A 14,850-nucleotide genomic window follows, 5' to 3' on the forward strand; every position below is an offset into this window, starting at 1 on the left:
TGGAACGAGCCTTTCTGTTGGCCCTCTAAGTAGCTCAGTCTAAATTAAGAAATGAAAAGGCCCTTTAAATTCTTTTTTGCATGGCCCTGGTGCTGTCATTGTGCTGTTGGTGTCCAGGCCATGGGATGTCCAGGATGGGAACAGACACTGCCATGGAGCAGCAGAGCTCTGTGCAGGTGGGCTGGGGCTGACAGGGCTCCTTGCACACAGCCTGCATGGAGCCAGCCTGGATTTCTGTGCTCTTGTGGCATTTAAACACTTCCCAGCCTAGGAAGGAGTATATAGAGAGACCTCAGGGGCTATAAAAAGCATCAAGGCAAAACTGCCTCCCAAAATACCCCAGAAGATGGAGAGTGCTGGCTGCCTGTGGTCCCACCCTCCCTCATCTCCCAGAAGCTGCAGCAGTGTATTCTGCCGTGACAAAAGCATTCAGAAGCACCAGTTCTGCTGGCACACAAACCCTCTGAGTGTCCCCAGCCACAGCAGCTGGCAGTGCTGTCACTCACAGCTCCTGAGTGCCACTGCCAGAGGCCCCTCTCTGGGCAGGACCCACCTGGCTCCAGGAGAGCCTGCTCCTCCATCAGGGTCTCCTTTGGAGAGCTGTGTGTGCTCCCAGCCAGCCCTCACGTGGGCTCCTTGAGGAAGAGGAATGCAACAATTTGGGTACCTTTAAAACACTGTGAGTGTTCAAGGAAAACACTTAACTTGAGATCTGTTCCAGATGCTTCTGTAGCTCTATAGTTGTTGTCATGGTGTACAAAGGAAAATAATCTTGGAGCATTCCTCATGAATTAACTGCTGGCTTAGAGCCCCAACAAAATAACTTTGTTTTCAGAACTGTTTTCAAATATTTACTTGTACCCCTGTACACAACATACTTCACATTTGACTTCAGTCATGTTGGGGATGGAGAGTCAAATGTTTTTGGTTATCTGTGGCAATCTCTCCCTCTTCATTTTTTTTTTCCTTGCATGTGAGTGTATCTGTAATAGTCTATGTTTATTTGTAAGCACAGAAGAGTTTGGAACTCAGCTAGATTATTAGACCAAAGATAATTACGAAAAAAGGCAAAAAAAAAGTGCCTGAATATAAGCTGGGGATGTGTGTAAATGCTTCAGCAGACTAAACTAATGGTAACTTTTTTGCCAGATCCCATTTCTCTCATTTTCCTGGAACTAGATTTTTCTGTCTAGAATTTATATTATGCCATTGATATTTTTGGGACATAAAATACCAAGATATTTTGAAACTAATTCACATTGTCACATGAAGTAGAATGTTCAATAGCTTCATTTTTCCTTTCATTAGAATGTTGGGACTTTTTGCACAGTGAAAATAATGAGTTATACTTAAAAAAGGAGAAAACTACTGTGTTTCCTTTCTTAAATGCAGTCTGAAAAGTGAGGACAGGTAGAGGCCCTGTCAAAAAGGAGACAAATCCCATTTTATGCACTGTGTATACATGGACCAGAATTTTCATTATGCCTTTCCTGCCCTGGCAGCCTGCTACTCTCTTTAAGATCTGGGATTTCAGAGTGCAAGTAAGAACAGCTGTTGTTCTTTCATTGGAAGTGTCTCATTGTGTTTAATGGTTGTCTTTTTTTCTTTTTTTTCTTTCCTTTAAGCAATTTAGAGCCCACTAGAAAATGCCCATCTGCTCTGCTAGGAGCCTTTGTTGTGATTTTCGATACAACATCAACAAGGTTGATGTTTAAAGCCTTGAAGAAACACTAGTAAAATTTCAGATATTGTATCACTGTTAACAGCAGATCATTGCCCATTCAATCTCTTTTCACCAGCAGCATTATGCAAAAGCCTTTTATTCAGCTCTGGGTACAGCATGGTTAATGTAGTTTGGGTTATTAAGGATAAACTTTTTCATGTTAGGAATCAGGAAATACAGTCTTAATATTTACAGTCTAGCACACTGAATAATCTTGTACTTCTGTTTTGAATAGATAAGAGAGCTGGGACTCGGGTTTACAAACAAAGGTCTGAACTACAAAGACAGTGTAATTGTGGTCATTTCAGTGAATTAGTTTAAATCTGCATTTTTCTTCCATACAGTTTCCATTTTACATACTGCAGAAATGATTTTTAGTTGCTAAACCTTGTGGAGTTCAAGCTGCAACTGGTCTTAATTACTCCAAGATGATTTTTAGTGAGGATGTAGTGAGGATGAGAACAAATATGTGCAGTTGACATCCTCCTTGAGCATCAGCATTCCAACCAAGGACGTAGATGCAGTAAATTGTTACTGGAAATAGTCCACATGGGCTGAATTGGAGCCTCATGTTTGAGCAGTCTGAAGGAGGCTTTTCATTTCTTGCTCTGACCATTCATAGAAATATAATTTTGGACATATGTCCACAAATCTCATTCACAAACTTGAGCAAATGGCATTTAACAGACTAGAGATAGACATGTTAGCTCAATGTTGTACCTGAGCTAACAAGCTCTCAGGAGCTCAGATAAGCTCCAGTGCCTACTTTGCCCAGGGGTTCATGGCAGGGATTTTATTTGGAAAAGAGAGCTGGGAGGCAGCAATTAAGTTGTGTAAGCCTTCTTAACTTCTTAACAAACTACTTGGATTGTTAAGAGAACTTAAGAGTTATTTGCAAAATCCAAAAGGATTCAGTAACACCTCTGAGCAGAGTAGCAGCATAACTATGTAATTACATAGTGTTGACATTGCCTTTCAGATGTTTTCCAGATAAGTGAATTACTTTTATTTGCAGTTCTGTCACTGTTGTCTCTGATAAACCTGTGGGCAGCTGCATTCTAGCCTTTGTTACAGAGCCTGGATTTGAAATCTGGTGATTGGCAGCTCAGTTTAGGTTACGAACAGCTCTGAGGATGTGGGAATACTCCTACTGCCCCTCTGCATCCAGCCCTGGGCTCCCAGCACAGCAAGCACCAGGGACCTGATGGAAAGACTCCAGGTGATCAGAGGGATGGAGCACCTCTGCGGGGAGGAAAGGCTGAGAGATTTGGGATTGTTCAGCCTGAGGAAGAGAAGGCTTTGGGGTGACAGAATTACAGCCTTTCTGAAGGGAGCCCACCGCAAAGGGGGACAGAGGGACTTGGAGCAAGAGCATGAGGTGACTGGCTTCAGGCTGAGGGTAGGTTTGGGTTGGATATCAGGGAGAAATTCTTTACTGAGAGGGTGGTGAGAGGCTGGAACTGTTGCCCAGAGAAGCTGTGGCTGCCCCATCCCTGGAAATGTTCAGGACCATGCTGGATGGGGTTTGGAGCAACCTGGTCTAGCAAAGGTATCCCTGCCCATGGCAGGGAGGTTGGAACAAGATGATCTTTAAGGTCCTTTCCAGTCCAGTCCTATGATTCTCTGATTGCATTTCTCCAGTACCATGAGATTAATTTGGTGGAATGCTTGGCATTTTTTCTGCTGGCAAACGGTTGCAGTCCAGTGGAGTGTGTTGCACTAATGCATGGCTGACATCTGTTTACCTGTCTCACCATTCAGAGCTATGAAGTCACTCAAAATGTATCTTTTGAGATGTTGTAGCTCTCAGGTATGTGCTGCACACTGGAGTTTAATTGTGCTGGATTATTTCTTTGTGAGGTATGACCTTTTAAAGCATGTCCCTTTCTGTGCAGTGAGTATGTGAAGCTGTGCACCTCACTTTGCTGTTTTTCTCTCCTCGAGTCCTGGAACATATTTCTTTACTTTAGAATAAAGGAATGAATTTATTTTTCTCTCTCAAGTTAGCAAAGTAGAACAAATTTGTTTGGAAAGCACTGATAGTTCTGCAGTAAAATTATTTGCAGTGAGAAGAGCCTGCATGAACACATGGTATCAATAAACCCTGCATGGTTCCAAAACTTGACTTGCTGTATCTCTGCTGTCACTGCATCAGGAGGAAATTACTTATTTCTGCCTTCTGACTTCAGGATGCTTCCTAGGGCTGCAGGAAAAAAAGCAGGATTTTCTATTTGCTAAGCAGGAGAGTGTTTTTTGAGGCAGAGACATGGAACACTATTTGCTGAACATTTTTTCATGTAAAATCATAAGAGCAGCAGTCTGCCCTTCCGTGCCCCAGGAAAACCCCACAACCAGCACAGCCCTGTTGTGGTTTCATTTGTGAGACGAAGAAGTCACTGGAGTTTTGAACAGAGCAAATCAGTGCTCTGCCACTGTCTGGGAACAGCACATTCTGTAAATCCCAAAGATACATCCTATTTATAAATTAAAAAGAAGGGAGAAAAGCAACTCATTGTATGTTCCTGTCTGTATAGGACTAAAGTTGTGATGATCATTGTTCCTCTAATAAGAGTATAGAGTTTTGTTTTCTAAGTATCCAACTTTACCTATGGTCTGGGCTTGTTATTTCTGAAATAGCTGTGAATAATTTTAAGGACCCCTTTTGAACCACTATCTGTGTTTTAAAAATGAGGAATAATTGGTTTGCATTGTTTCATTTAGATGGAAAACGTATTTTTTGCAGCCAGCTAAGACAAGATGAACTACAGTTTTTTGGGGCATGTTATTCTCATGGTGTAGCAGCATAACCAAGGGATTTCTTGCTCTGCAGAAAAAGATTTCATTTATGTAAAATTTGATCAAAGCTGAACTGAACATGTGTGTCTGGCAAGTGAACTTGCCTGAGTTTCACACACATTCTGTATTAGGTACAGAAACAAATTCATTTTTCTGTGAAAATATTGAGTGTCTCTATATTTCAGTGCAGAAAAGGAATGACTATTTTCTCCTGCTCCCTTTTTCCTCCCTGTCCCAGCAGCCCTTCATTTCCACACATATGCAAAAGCTCAGAGGTGCAATTCAAATCTGCTTCTGCATAGATAAAACAGTGAACTGGGATTTTAAATAATTTTGTGCCCTCTAGTTAAACTCTGACAGAAGCCAGGCATGGCAAATCAGTTTGCTCCCGTCTTCCCTTTTAGTTCAGCTGTCTGACCCCTTGCTGCTCCATTTGAACCAGGAAAGTGGAATAAATCCCAAATTTTACAAGCCCAGCCTCAGGGACTGGGAAGCTTCAGAAGGTCTGTGGAGAAAAATGAGGAGTTTGCCATCAGCATTTCTGCTGTGCTGTGAAGCTGCTTTTCCCCTGGGGTCTGCAGGCTCCTCCAGTGCATTTGGGATGGCAGTTCAGGGAAAAAACCTGCAGCTCCTGATGCAGAATTTGGCTACCGGGAAACTTCAGCCTATAGTTTTGCAGTAAGAACACAGAATGTAAGGACTTGGCTGGTTTAGGTAGTCATTAAATCAAGCATGCAATTGCTGATTCATCCTAGCAAATAAACATCTAATTAAATCTGATTTTTGGTGAAACAATAGAAAACACTTCCTGTATTTCCCTTCAAGGATATCATAGCCCAATAGAATTGTTTATTTTGTGAACAGAAATGCCTTTTCCCTGAAGAAACCTGAAATCTTTGCAGTGCAGGTGGCAGCAGACTGACTTGGGGTAGGTGTGTGGGAGGCCTGTCCGTGTCCATGTCCTCCTGTGTGACTGTGTAGGAGCTGTGTCTGCCTGGGGTAACCCAGCCTGGTGTTTGGGGTGACAGACTCATCTGGTCGGTGCTGTGGGACTGGGACCCACTGGTTCCTGCTGGACTGAACCCACAGAGTGTCAGCATGAGGGAGGAGGTGGCGATGGTTGTGTGCCATCCAGCTGGCTGATGTCATGTCAAGCAAATGGGACTAGTCAAAAGGGAATGCAAGCCAAGCTGGAAAGCAAGGAGGTACTTGCTTCCCTGCCCCACCTTGATTTATGTGCATCTTCACTTCAATGGCATGAACCTGCTGCAAAGAGGAGTTTGCTGTTTTGTTCCCTTCTTTAGATGATGCCAGGAGCGCTGTTGGTGTGCAGCCGCAGGTGGTTACGGTGGGTACAGTGGCACTGGCACACGCCAGCTCAGCTTGGTGTGCCCCGAGCACCCAGCCCAACCTGCTGCTCCATGGAAAATGGGACAGGGGGACAGGGGATGGGCCTGTGGGCTTGGTTACCTGCAGCATCAGGGCTCTGCCTGCTGCTCCCTGCATTCCTTGGAGGACCCAGCCTTGAGGCCATGCCCAGGCCCCTCTCCTCAGTCTCTGCTGGGTGTATTGCACTGCCAGCTGGCAGCACTGAGCTCTGGGATGGGATGTGGCCATGCTTGTCAGGCTTGCTAAAACTCTCAGGGAGACTTGATTTTGTAGTCTGGATTGTGGCATGGCCATCCTCAGCTGCAGAGATCCTGCTTTGCACTGGTTGAAGGAAAATAAGGCAACAGCTGGGTCGCAGGCTCCTGGTAAAAGGCACTTCTTGTTTTCCATCAAGTTAATGTGAGCTCTAACATGATGTCTTAGATGTTGTTGAAATAGGCAGAAAATCAATGGCTGCAGTTTTTGCTTTTCTGTACAGTGCTGGGGAAAGATCAGTGTTGGTTTAAATTTTTTTTTTTTTTTTATTTTTACTTAGAGTAAAAGGAAGTGCCCAAAACTGATGAAACCTCCTTTAGAGTGGAAATATGTACCATCCTGTGAGAGGGAAAAGGACCAGTTTTTGGTGAGCTGGGAGGCTGTGCAGGCACAGTGTTTTGGAAGAAGCATTGTCTGAACCTCTCTGTAGGGAGGTTTTGGAGTTGAAGTTCTTTGAACACACCTTTAGATCTGCCTCAGTCTGAGAAAGACAAGATTTTCAGCAAGAACTTTTTTCTTTTTGTCCAGACCTCAGCTTATTGATCTGAGACAAATCTTCTGCTAAACCTGCAGTGTGTACATGAGCATCAGAGGTTATATTATATTCCCAGTCTATCAGAAAATAAATCTCTCTGACTTAATATTAGCCTGTGTAATGAAGTGTCCTACTCATGAAAATTAAGAGGCTTTGTCCTGTTCCTCCCCCCCGCCCCCTTTTTCTCTGTCCTTTTCCTTCTGTAAAGGATGACTGCTTCTTACAAATCCAGTGGGCTGATTTGCACAGCTTTGGGCTTTATTCTGCATCTAATAATGTCCCAGTGGCTCATGTGAATGACAAAGTGGGGAGGCCTGTGCAGGAGGTACCCTTCTGCTGAGTGTGTTACCACACAGTGTTGCTGATAAAACAGGGTCCTGTGCTCACCAGGAAAATAAAAATGGGGGATATGAATAGGAGCAAAGGCTTTCCATCTGTCTTAGCACACCTCTTTATCCTGGTGTTTAAATTTGTTTTATTTTTTCCCCCTGATTGGCATGTTTGAAAGAGCAGCTGCTTGCCTGCCAAGGTCCATCCTAGCTGATGCTCCATCGATTCAGCTGTTACTTTATTCACTCCAGTGGCAGGCTAATCAACCTTTTCTTTTCAAGTGTGTCAAAGCTCTGAACATGAGACAGTTTGTAATTATGGAAAATGGGAGTACACTTTTTATCCTTAGGGCAATTAAGTGATTCTGCACTATGAGCTAATGCTATAAATAATCTCTTAGAGTTGTTGTTCCTGAATGGTGAATTTTCCACTGAGCTTCAATGGGTGGGGGAATATATATAGCAAATAGTGATGATTTACAACATAAAGCCTCAAAGCACTTTATAAAATCTGCTTTGACTCTTCCTAGCTCAGGTTGTTAGGGTTTTCATACTGAAACAAAATGTAATTCTGATGCTTTCCCACTGCGTGTCATGAAAGAATGAAATAATTTCTTTGCTGTTACCCTGCTATTGAGCACTTCTATGCATTCAGAAAGAGAAGGAAGGAAATTAAATTATGCATTTAAGTAAACTTGAAGTAATTAAATTATATTTTATGTAAAACTTATATTAAAAGTGCATGCACAATTTATGTATTACTGCTATTCTTTCTAGTCTAGCATGGTATAGAGTTTTTGATAAGCATTGGCCTTTAGCATCCTGCCAGTGTGTTTAGACATGTTTGGGCAGAAATGAGCCCTGGTACCAGGACTCTGCTTCATGAGGGATTGGAACAGTCAAGAAAATAGGTTTTCCTCATTTCCATAGCCAAGATTAAGCCATAGATGTTCTGAAATGGGGAGCCATGATCTCTGAATCAAAGCAACAGCTGGTGAATAAGTGAATTGACTCTATTAGGGCAGGAGAAGAGCAATTTGAGAGAATTTTAAAATAGTGTTAATGAGTTACTTTTAATTGAGAATGCTAAGGAAAATGAAAGGAAGCATAAAAATGATACCACAAATAAGTACCAGTATACTGGCAAATACTGATCCTGGTGAGTTTGGCTTGAAGGAAAAAGGTGGTAGAAAAGCTAAGTGAATTTCTGACTTATAAGAATGAGATTTTTATGGCTATTATAATTGTGGGTGCAATCTGGAGAGTTCAAATGCTGCACTGGCTGCGTGTTTCAGAGTGAGCAGGGCTCTTCCTGAGCCCAGAGACACAGAGATGTTTAACACAGAGATGCTGTTGGGATGCTGAAAAGTGCCAGAGCCCTTTGGAAGTCTCCCTTGGAGGGCTGTGCTGTTTCCCTTTGTTCAGTTTTTGGGTTAGGACTTTGTGACAGATCTGGCCATCTGGAGCTTGTGGCTAGAAAGAAGCAGAGCCTTCTTACTGAGCCAGGTGTGGGCAGCCTTTCGATTTCAAATTGCTTCTATACTTAAGTCTCAGCTAAAAGAGAGCTCCAGTGAAGATTTCTGTGTTTGTTGTGGTAAGAGGATGTCATCTTCCTCCAGGAAAACCTAAAAATCAAAGGAGAGCTTATTATAAGGTATGGTAACTGACAGTGCTGACGCACTCATCAGCTAATTGGAAACACATGGTTCATAACTGCTTTTTAAACTATTCTGAAATTTTACTTGGGCTCTGTAATTGGGAGGTGGCTCAAAGAGAGGTATGTGGTTTAAATCCATGGTTGCCAGTGTGGCTTCACAGAGCCATGTCTCTTCATGTTCCTAAAAGGAAAAGGCTAGGATTCTTTATGGTCTCTAAACCATTAATATGTGTTAAACTTAAATGACCTTAAATGAAATTTTTTTTTAAACAAATAGGCAATAGCATGGAATTCTATCTTATTTATCAGAGTTTGAACTAAAAGACTCAAAGTTTGTTTTTGTTTGGGTTTTCTGTTACTGAAAAGATTATTAAGGATGTTGATAATAGGAAGGACTGTGAGGTGTAATGTGTCATGAAAGTCAACATGACATCTGAATACATGCATCTTTTTCTTTGAGATAAAGATCTTTGTTCAGACTGACAGAAATGTGCTATTGCTCTTTGGCAGTGCCAGAAAGACAAGTCTTAGCTGTTTAAAAAGACTCTTGGTTAATCCTCCTCCAATTGGATTGTTGGAGCAGTGGTTGAAACATCAGTGATAGATTTTACAACACTTCTACTGGGTCACTTTTGATAAGTATTTATGCAAAACTTCTTTTGAAATGAGTTGACTTATTTTTTCTTTTGTCTATAGTAGATAATATTTGATGCCGTAGTAGGGTATTATTAGGCTTTGTGGGTTGTGCAGATTCAAGAAAATGGCAGGAAAATTCTGACTAGATTGGATTAAACCAGAACTGGATGAAATCCCCCTCTGTCCTCCAACTTCAGAAACCTCATTGCAGTATTAGGCTCTCAGTTTTTCTGTGGAGGAAGGAGAAAAAGCATGATTTGGTGTCTTTAAGTATGTAGTGCAGGCAGAGTTAATAAATACATCAAGCAGTAAAATACATTTTGACAGGGGCTGTTGAGAAACTTAAATTCAGTATATTAGAAAAGATGAATGGGTACTAAGCTGATTAACTCATAACTCAGTCTATCAACAGAGAATACTTCCTCTGTGCTTGACGCTGATTTCATTTTCCAGTGTGAAACTACTGCCAAGAAAATAGTTTCAAAAGTGAAAAACTAGTTGATGGCCAAGATTGTTTGAAGGACAAGAGGCACAGAATGAGCCATGCAGTCTGTAAATTTGAAAAGCGTCTCAGAGTCTTATCTTCTTGCTGAAAGACAGTTTCCCTCAAGTCAAACCTGTGGAAATCACAGCAGTATTGTTAAAGTTTGTCTCATGTGGCCCATGAATGCTCAGGGAAGTTTATTTCTTTCATCTGCATCCTGTTGCTTTTAATTTTTTTTTTTTTTTTTTTTTGCAAAAAGGGAGGCAATCTGTGCTGGAATAAGCTTTTCTGAGTGCTGTGTACTTTTCAAATTGCAAGTATATCTGCAGCAACATTCAACAAATATTATTAATTTCCCAAATATGTCCTGTAACAGAGTCTGGTAAAGTGTTACTGCTACTGTAGTTTGGATTCCAAACAGTGAAATGGGTGCCAGAAATTGTGTCATGGCCTCTCAGCAGCGGCAGCAGAATATTTTATATTTTTCTTGCTAGCTCTCCAGCATGTTGGCCACATCACAACGTGACTTTGTTGTAATGCTAAAACCATTACAGCCTGCTACTCTCTTGTAAACACATTTTCACCTCCAGCTGAACTACTGAGTTCAAATGCTTCAGTCAGCACAGCAGCATTAAGGTTTGGGCACAGATTTCAGCCCTGCTCGGGTTGGATGGGATGTGCATCAAAAGGAGTCAATGACCTTTGATCACGGGCGTTAAGGGGATGGTCCAGCCATCTGTGCAGAGAAGAGAATTGTCATTTAGTGCCTTGGACAAAACGGGCTGGGGAAAAGCAGGGAGAGAGGTGGAGCCCTGGGTGAGTTACTGAGCTGGGCAGGCAGATTGCTGCAGGAGAGGAGATGGGAGGGACACAAAAAGTGGGAAACCATGGCCTGAGCATCCTTGTCAGGCCCTGGAGAGGGAGGGGAGGGTGCCAGTGCTCAGGAGCAAAGGAGCTGGGAGCTGTTTCAGTTCCCCATTTTCCAAATCTTCCAGAATGCCCTCACTTGGTTGCCTGGGTCTCTTGCAGCGGGTGGCTGGGCTGGTAACATGATGTGACCATAAAGCCAAACAGGCAAACAAAACCCAAATAAGCAAATGTGAGGTGAGTCTAATACAGGTGAGGGATGAGGAAGTAGAAAAAATGGTGTTGCACATGCACCTGATGGTAAATTGGAGATAACTTGTCATGCTCTTCATAAACTTTTTGGGAAGGGAAGCCTGAAGCTAAGGGACAGTGGTGGCAATAAGTATTTTATATTTACATTTATATTTATATATAATTTTATATAATATTTATGTAATTATTTATATAAATATCAATTATAAATTATATATTAATCTATCATGGTTATATAATTACTATAATATATAATTATTATAATGGAAATTTTATTTTATATAATTTATATATAATTATATTTTATATATTTGTCTTTTTAATATTTATATATGATTAATATATATTTATCTATAAAATATATTCAATTAATATATATTTATTATTAATTATTTATATATATTTATACTTATAAATATATAAATATAAATATAGTTATAAATATATAAATGAATATATTTATACTTATAAATAAGATTTTTTTATGACTGATTTTAGTAGATGTAGGTTTAATATTCGAAGCTTTCAAACTGCAGCAGTAGGAGCCTCTAGACAAGGCCCTGAGTGGCTCTCACTGCCTGCATTGTGTTGTTCCTGCTTCCCATCACTGGTGTCATGACAAAGAGCTTGCTCTTCTATAAAGGAGCCTGTGAAAAAAAGCGCCCTATAGCTGTGCTGTCCAAAACAAACACTTGATCTGTTTGCTGTTATCAGCTGAATGTGAAACTCCTAAACTGTTGTAGAATAAAGAATCAGGTTTCTAAAAAGTGCACTGAACCTGGAATGATTCTGCATCTTATGTTGACCTGAGAGTTCATTTCTGTTTTTCATACATGGTTTGTTTGCTGTAAACAATATCTACTTTTGGAGATATATAAACACTAAATATTTTACTAGATGCAGTAATCTAACAAAGGTCTTGGTCTGTTGAACAGCTGTTTATTTCATGTAAAAATATGCTGTGTTTGGATATAATTTTTTTAATTGGATTTTGCATTTGTGCCTTTTTATTTGGATTTTGCTTTTATGTCCTTTCTCAGATACTATTTGTTTAAGTTTTTCTGAGGGGAAAATGCTTAGTTTCCAGAGTACTTCATTCCATTAATTGAAAAATGCAGTTGAAAGAAAAAACTTTGTTCTGCCTCAAAATTACTACTAAAGAGAACTAAATATAAGTAAACCATCTGCACTTCTCCAAAGTATATGTTGCTGCATGGCAGCAGAGCACATCTGGATTCAAATTGCAGCCCAGGAGTTTCAGGGTCATGATATTCTGAGCCTCCAGGAAAAGGCATTTTTGGTACAGGAAATCTGTTGGTTCTTGTTATATTCTTTAGGCTCCCTACATGGTATCACACTTACTGGGATAAGAACAGAGTTAGTGGGAAATAATTCTGCATATTCATGCACAAGTCCAGCTCTACCCAAAGGCCTAAAATGCTCAGTGTTTTATAAAGTGAGATTTCTTCTTACTGAGTAGGAATTGTGGCTTATGGTGTAATTATTACTCAGGGTTCTCCTCTTTCCTTTATCTTAGAGTCATCTTCAAACAAACCATGCCCTGATGTTGTATTGACATTTTGTCAGTGGAGAATATGACATTTTGTTCAATGAAGAAAGATAGCTGCACTTCCCTAAAACTCTGTTATTTTGTTTTGACTTTGCTCTCTTTAGGAGAACTTCAAGATTATCTTTGCCTATTCCTGAAGGTGGTCTAAGTAATTCTCTGAGAAAAAGTATCCATTTTACTTCTGTGGGTCCTTAAATTCTGAAAAGCGAATGTTTCACTACTTGTGGAACATTAGCACTTGGAGAGTTTTGGGTTTTTGTTTTTGTTTTTCTTCCTGGATGTGTGAAGGACAGCTTGTAATTATTATCAGTATTTGGTGGGTTTTTTTCCCAGTTCTCACTTGGCTCTTTCTTTCTTTGCAGCTTTGCTCTGTCTGATGAAGCCTACAGGTCTTTAAGGGACCAGGACAAAGACCAATGCATCCTTATCACAGGAGAGAGTGGAGCTGGGAAAACAGGTAAGGGGCAGTTAGGATCTGATTAAAAACCATTCAGGGCTGCTAGAGCCTTGCAGAGGGAAGCTGGAGTCAGTGACCGAGTTGAGACATGTCAGTAATTCTCCGTGTCTGGCCACTGCAGAAAGTGAGTGCTGCCACACTTGTGGCTGCAGCTGTGAATTCACATAAAATAATGTTTTTTCACACTGTCACCACATTGAAATCCCATGTCCTGTTAGAACAGTGTCCTCATCAGTATCCAGAGTTGTACCAAAGTCATGCTGACTTGTCACAGAGTATTGCAAGGGCCAGAAAATGTTTAGGCTGTCCTGGTGGGAAACCTGAAGACATGGAAAACTGAATTCTCTGAGTTTTCTAGACTTAATGCTTCCACTTGTCTCTCAATAAACACATGCCTTTAAAAACTGGATTATACTATTTATCTAAGGAAAAGAAATAACTGTAGCTGATTACTTTGGAAATTTTATCAGCCCTTTGCACACTGTGCTCAGCTGCAGTGCTAAGATTGGCTTGTGTGCCAGAACACTGAGTTTCTTAGGCAAAGCTGAAATTTCCTTGAAAATGACTGCTGGTTATAAACTGGAAGATTAGAAACCAAGAGAGGATTGCATAACTGCAGTACATTTTAGGTAGACCTTAAAAAAGAAAGAAGCCAGTTATTTTCAAAGATAGCAATTTAAAACAGAGGTGACTTGCAAAAGAGACAGTGGGTAGGAAGGCATGCATCTGTTTCCAAGTAATTTGAGAGATTTTTCCTTTGCATCTGAGAATATGTGGGGCTTTGAGTGCCTATTCTGAGCAAGATTCAAAGCAGGTAACAAGAAGTTGCTTTCCAAGACTTTGGAAGCATATAAAAGTATATCAAGTGTAGGCATCATCTTTAGTGCTCTTAGATTAGTGGCCCCCAATTAACAAGTCTTGAAGTCTTGTAATATAATCCTTATTTACAGTTCAATGACAGGAAAACCTGTTCAGTAGAAGTGTAGTTTAAAAACCCCAATTTCTTATTAATAGGACTCTGAAGTTCTGTCTAGAAGCTCAGACTTTAGCAAAGAATCCTGGATTTGTGGTGTTACATGTCTTGGTTTCCTCAAAAATTGTGAATTATAAAGCACCTCATACAACTGAGGCACACATATTATTGATTTATTCATTTGAAAGGTGAATCAGAGGTTGAGTAGTTGAACTTCTCTATATGTAAATAGTAGATTTAGATTTGTATAAAGATTTGGAGGGTTCTGTAAATTTTATAGCCATATGGGAAGCAATATTAATTATTCCTTTTTTATAAAGTTAAGTACAAGATAGGGAGTGGAGAGGGTAGGAAGCTACTGGAGTTAAGGAAACAAACTTCTTACTACAGATACACTACATGACTGTGTTTTAAATTTTTGGTAGCCGGAATATTTGACATTTTTGCCCTGGAAGAACTGAAACTGAGCTGTCATCAGTTGAATCTTTTTATTTGCTTCCAATTTTGTCCTTGTTTCTCTGCATGTTTTTAATGTTAACTGAGAGTTACATCGGGCAGGAAAACATGGTGCATCACCAGAATAAGGGGTGTATTTAAATGTTTTGAAATGTTAGGGTGATAACTCCCTTCCTGATGTCTTTTTTGGGGCAAACAGAGTTGCTAATAAGAGAAAAGGCTTTTATTTTCTTTTGCTGATACTCAAAGGCTGTATTGAAGTCATTGTGTGTAAACTATTATAATAGCTTTTTTGCTGCTTCATGCATGTTTCTCTCAGTGATTGAGTGCCTGTGCTTAAAGATGTTGACTGTTTTAGGAAATATTTCAAATTAAATAATTGGGTAATTCCAAGCTCTGAAGGGAACAGGGTAAAAAATGAGAGCTGGGATTGAGGCACAAATAAAGGAGATGGGAGCCTCCTGAGCTTAC

The 14,850-nt window shown here is 40.4% G+C and overlaps 1 protein-coding gene across 2 annotated transcripts in view; it reads left to right on the forward strand.

Annotated features, from left to right (window-relative positions):
* The window catches only part of MYO1B (myosin IB), a 106,219-nt gene that overhangs the window by 34,749 nt on the left and 56,620 nt on the right, over nt 1-14,850 (forward strand). For both annotated transcript variants that reach the window (XM_058027582.1, XM_058027583.1), the window contains exon 4: nt 12,856-12,950. In XM_058027582.1, coding sequence (XP_057883565.1) covers nt 12,856-12,950 — 95 coding nt within the window. The remainder of the gene's footprint in view (nt 1-12,855; nt 12,951-14,850) is intronic.

Source organism: Melospiza georgiana, chromosome 7 (assembly GCF_028018845.1).
Source record: "Melospiza georgiana isolate bMelGeo1 chromosome 7, bMelGeo1.pri, whole genome shotgun sequence".
Classification (NCBI taxonomy): Eukaryota; Metazoa; Chordata; class Aves; order Passeriformes; family Passerellidae; genus Melospiza; species Melospiza georgiana.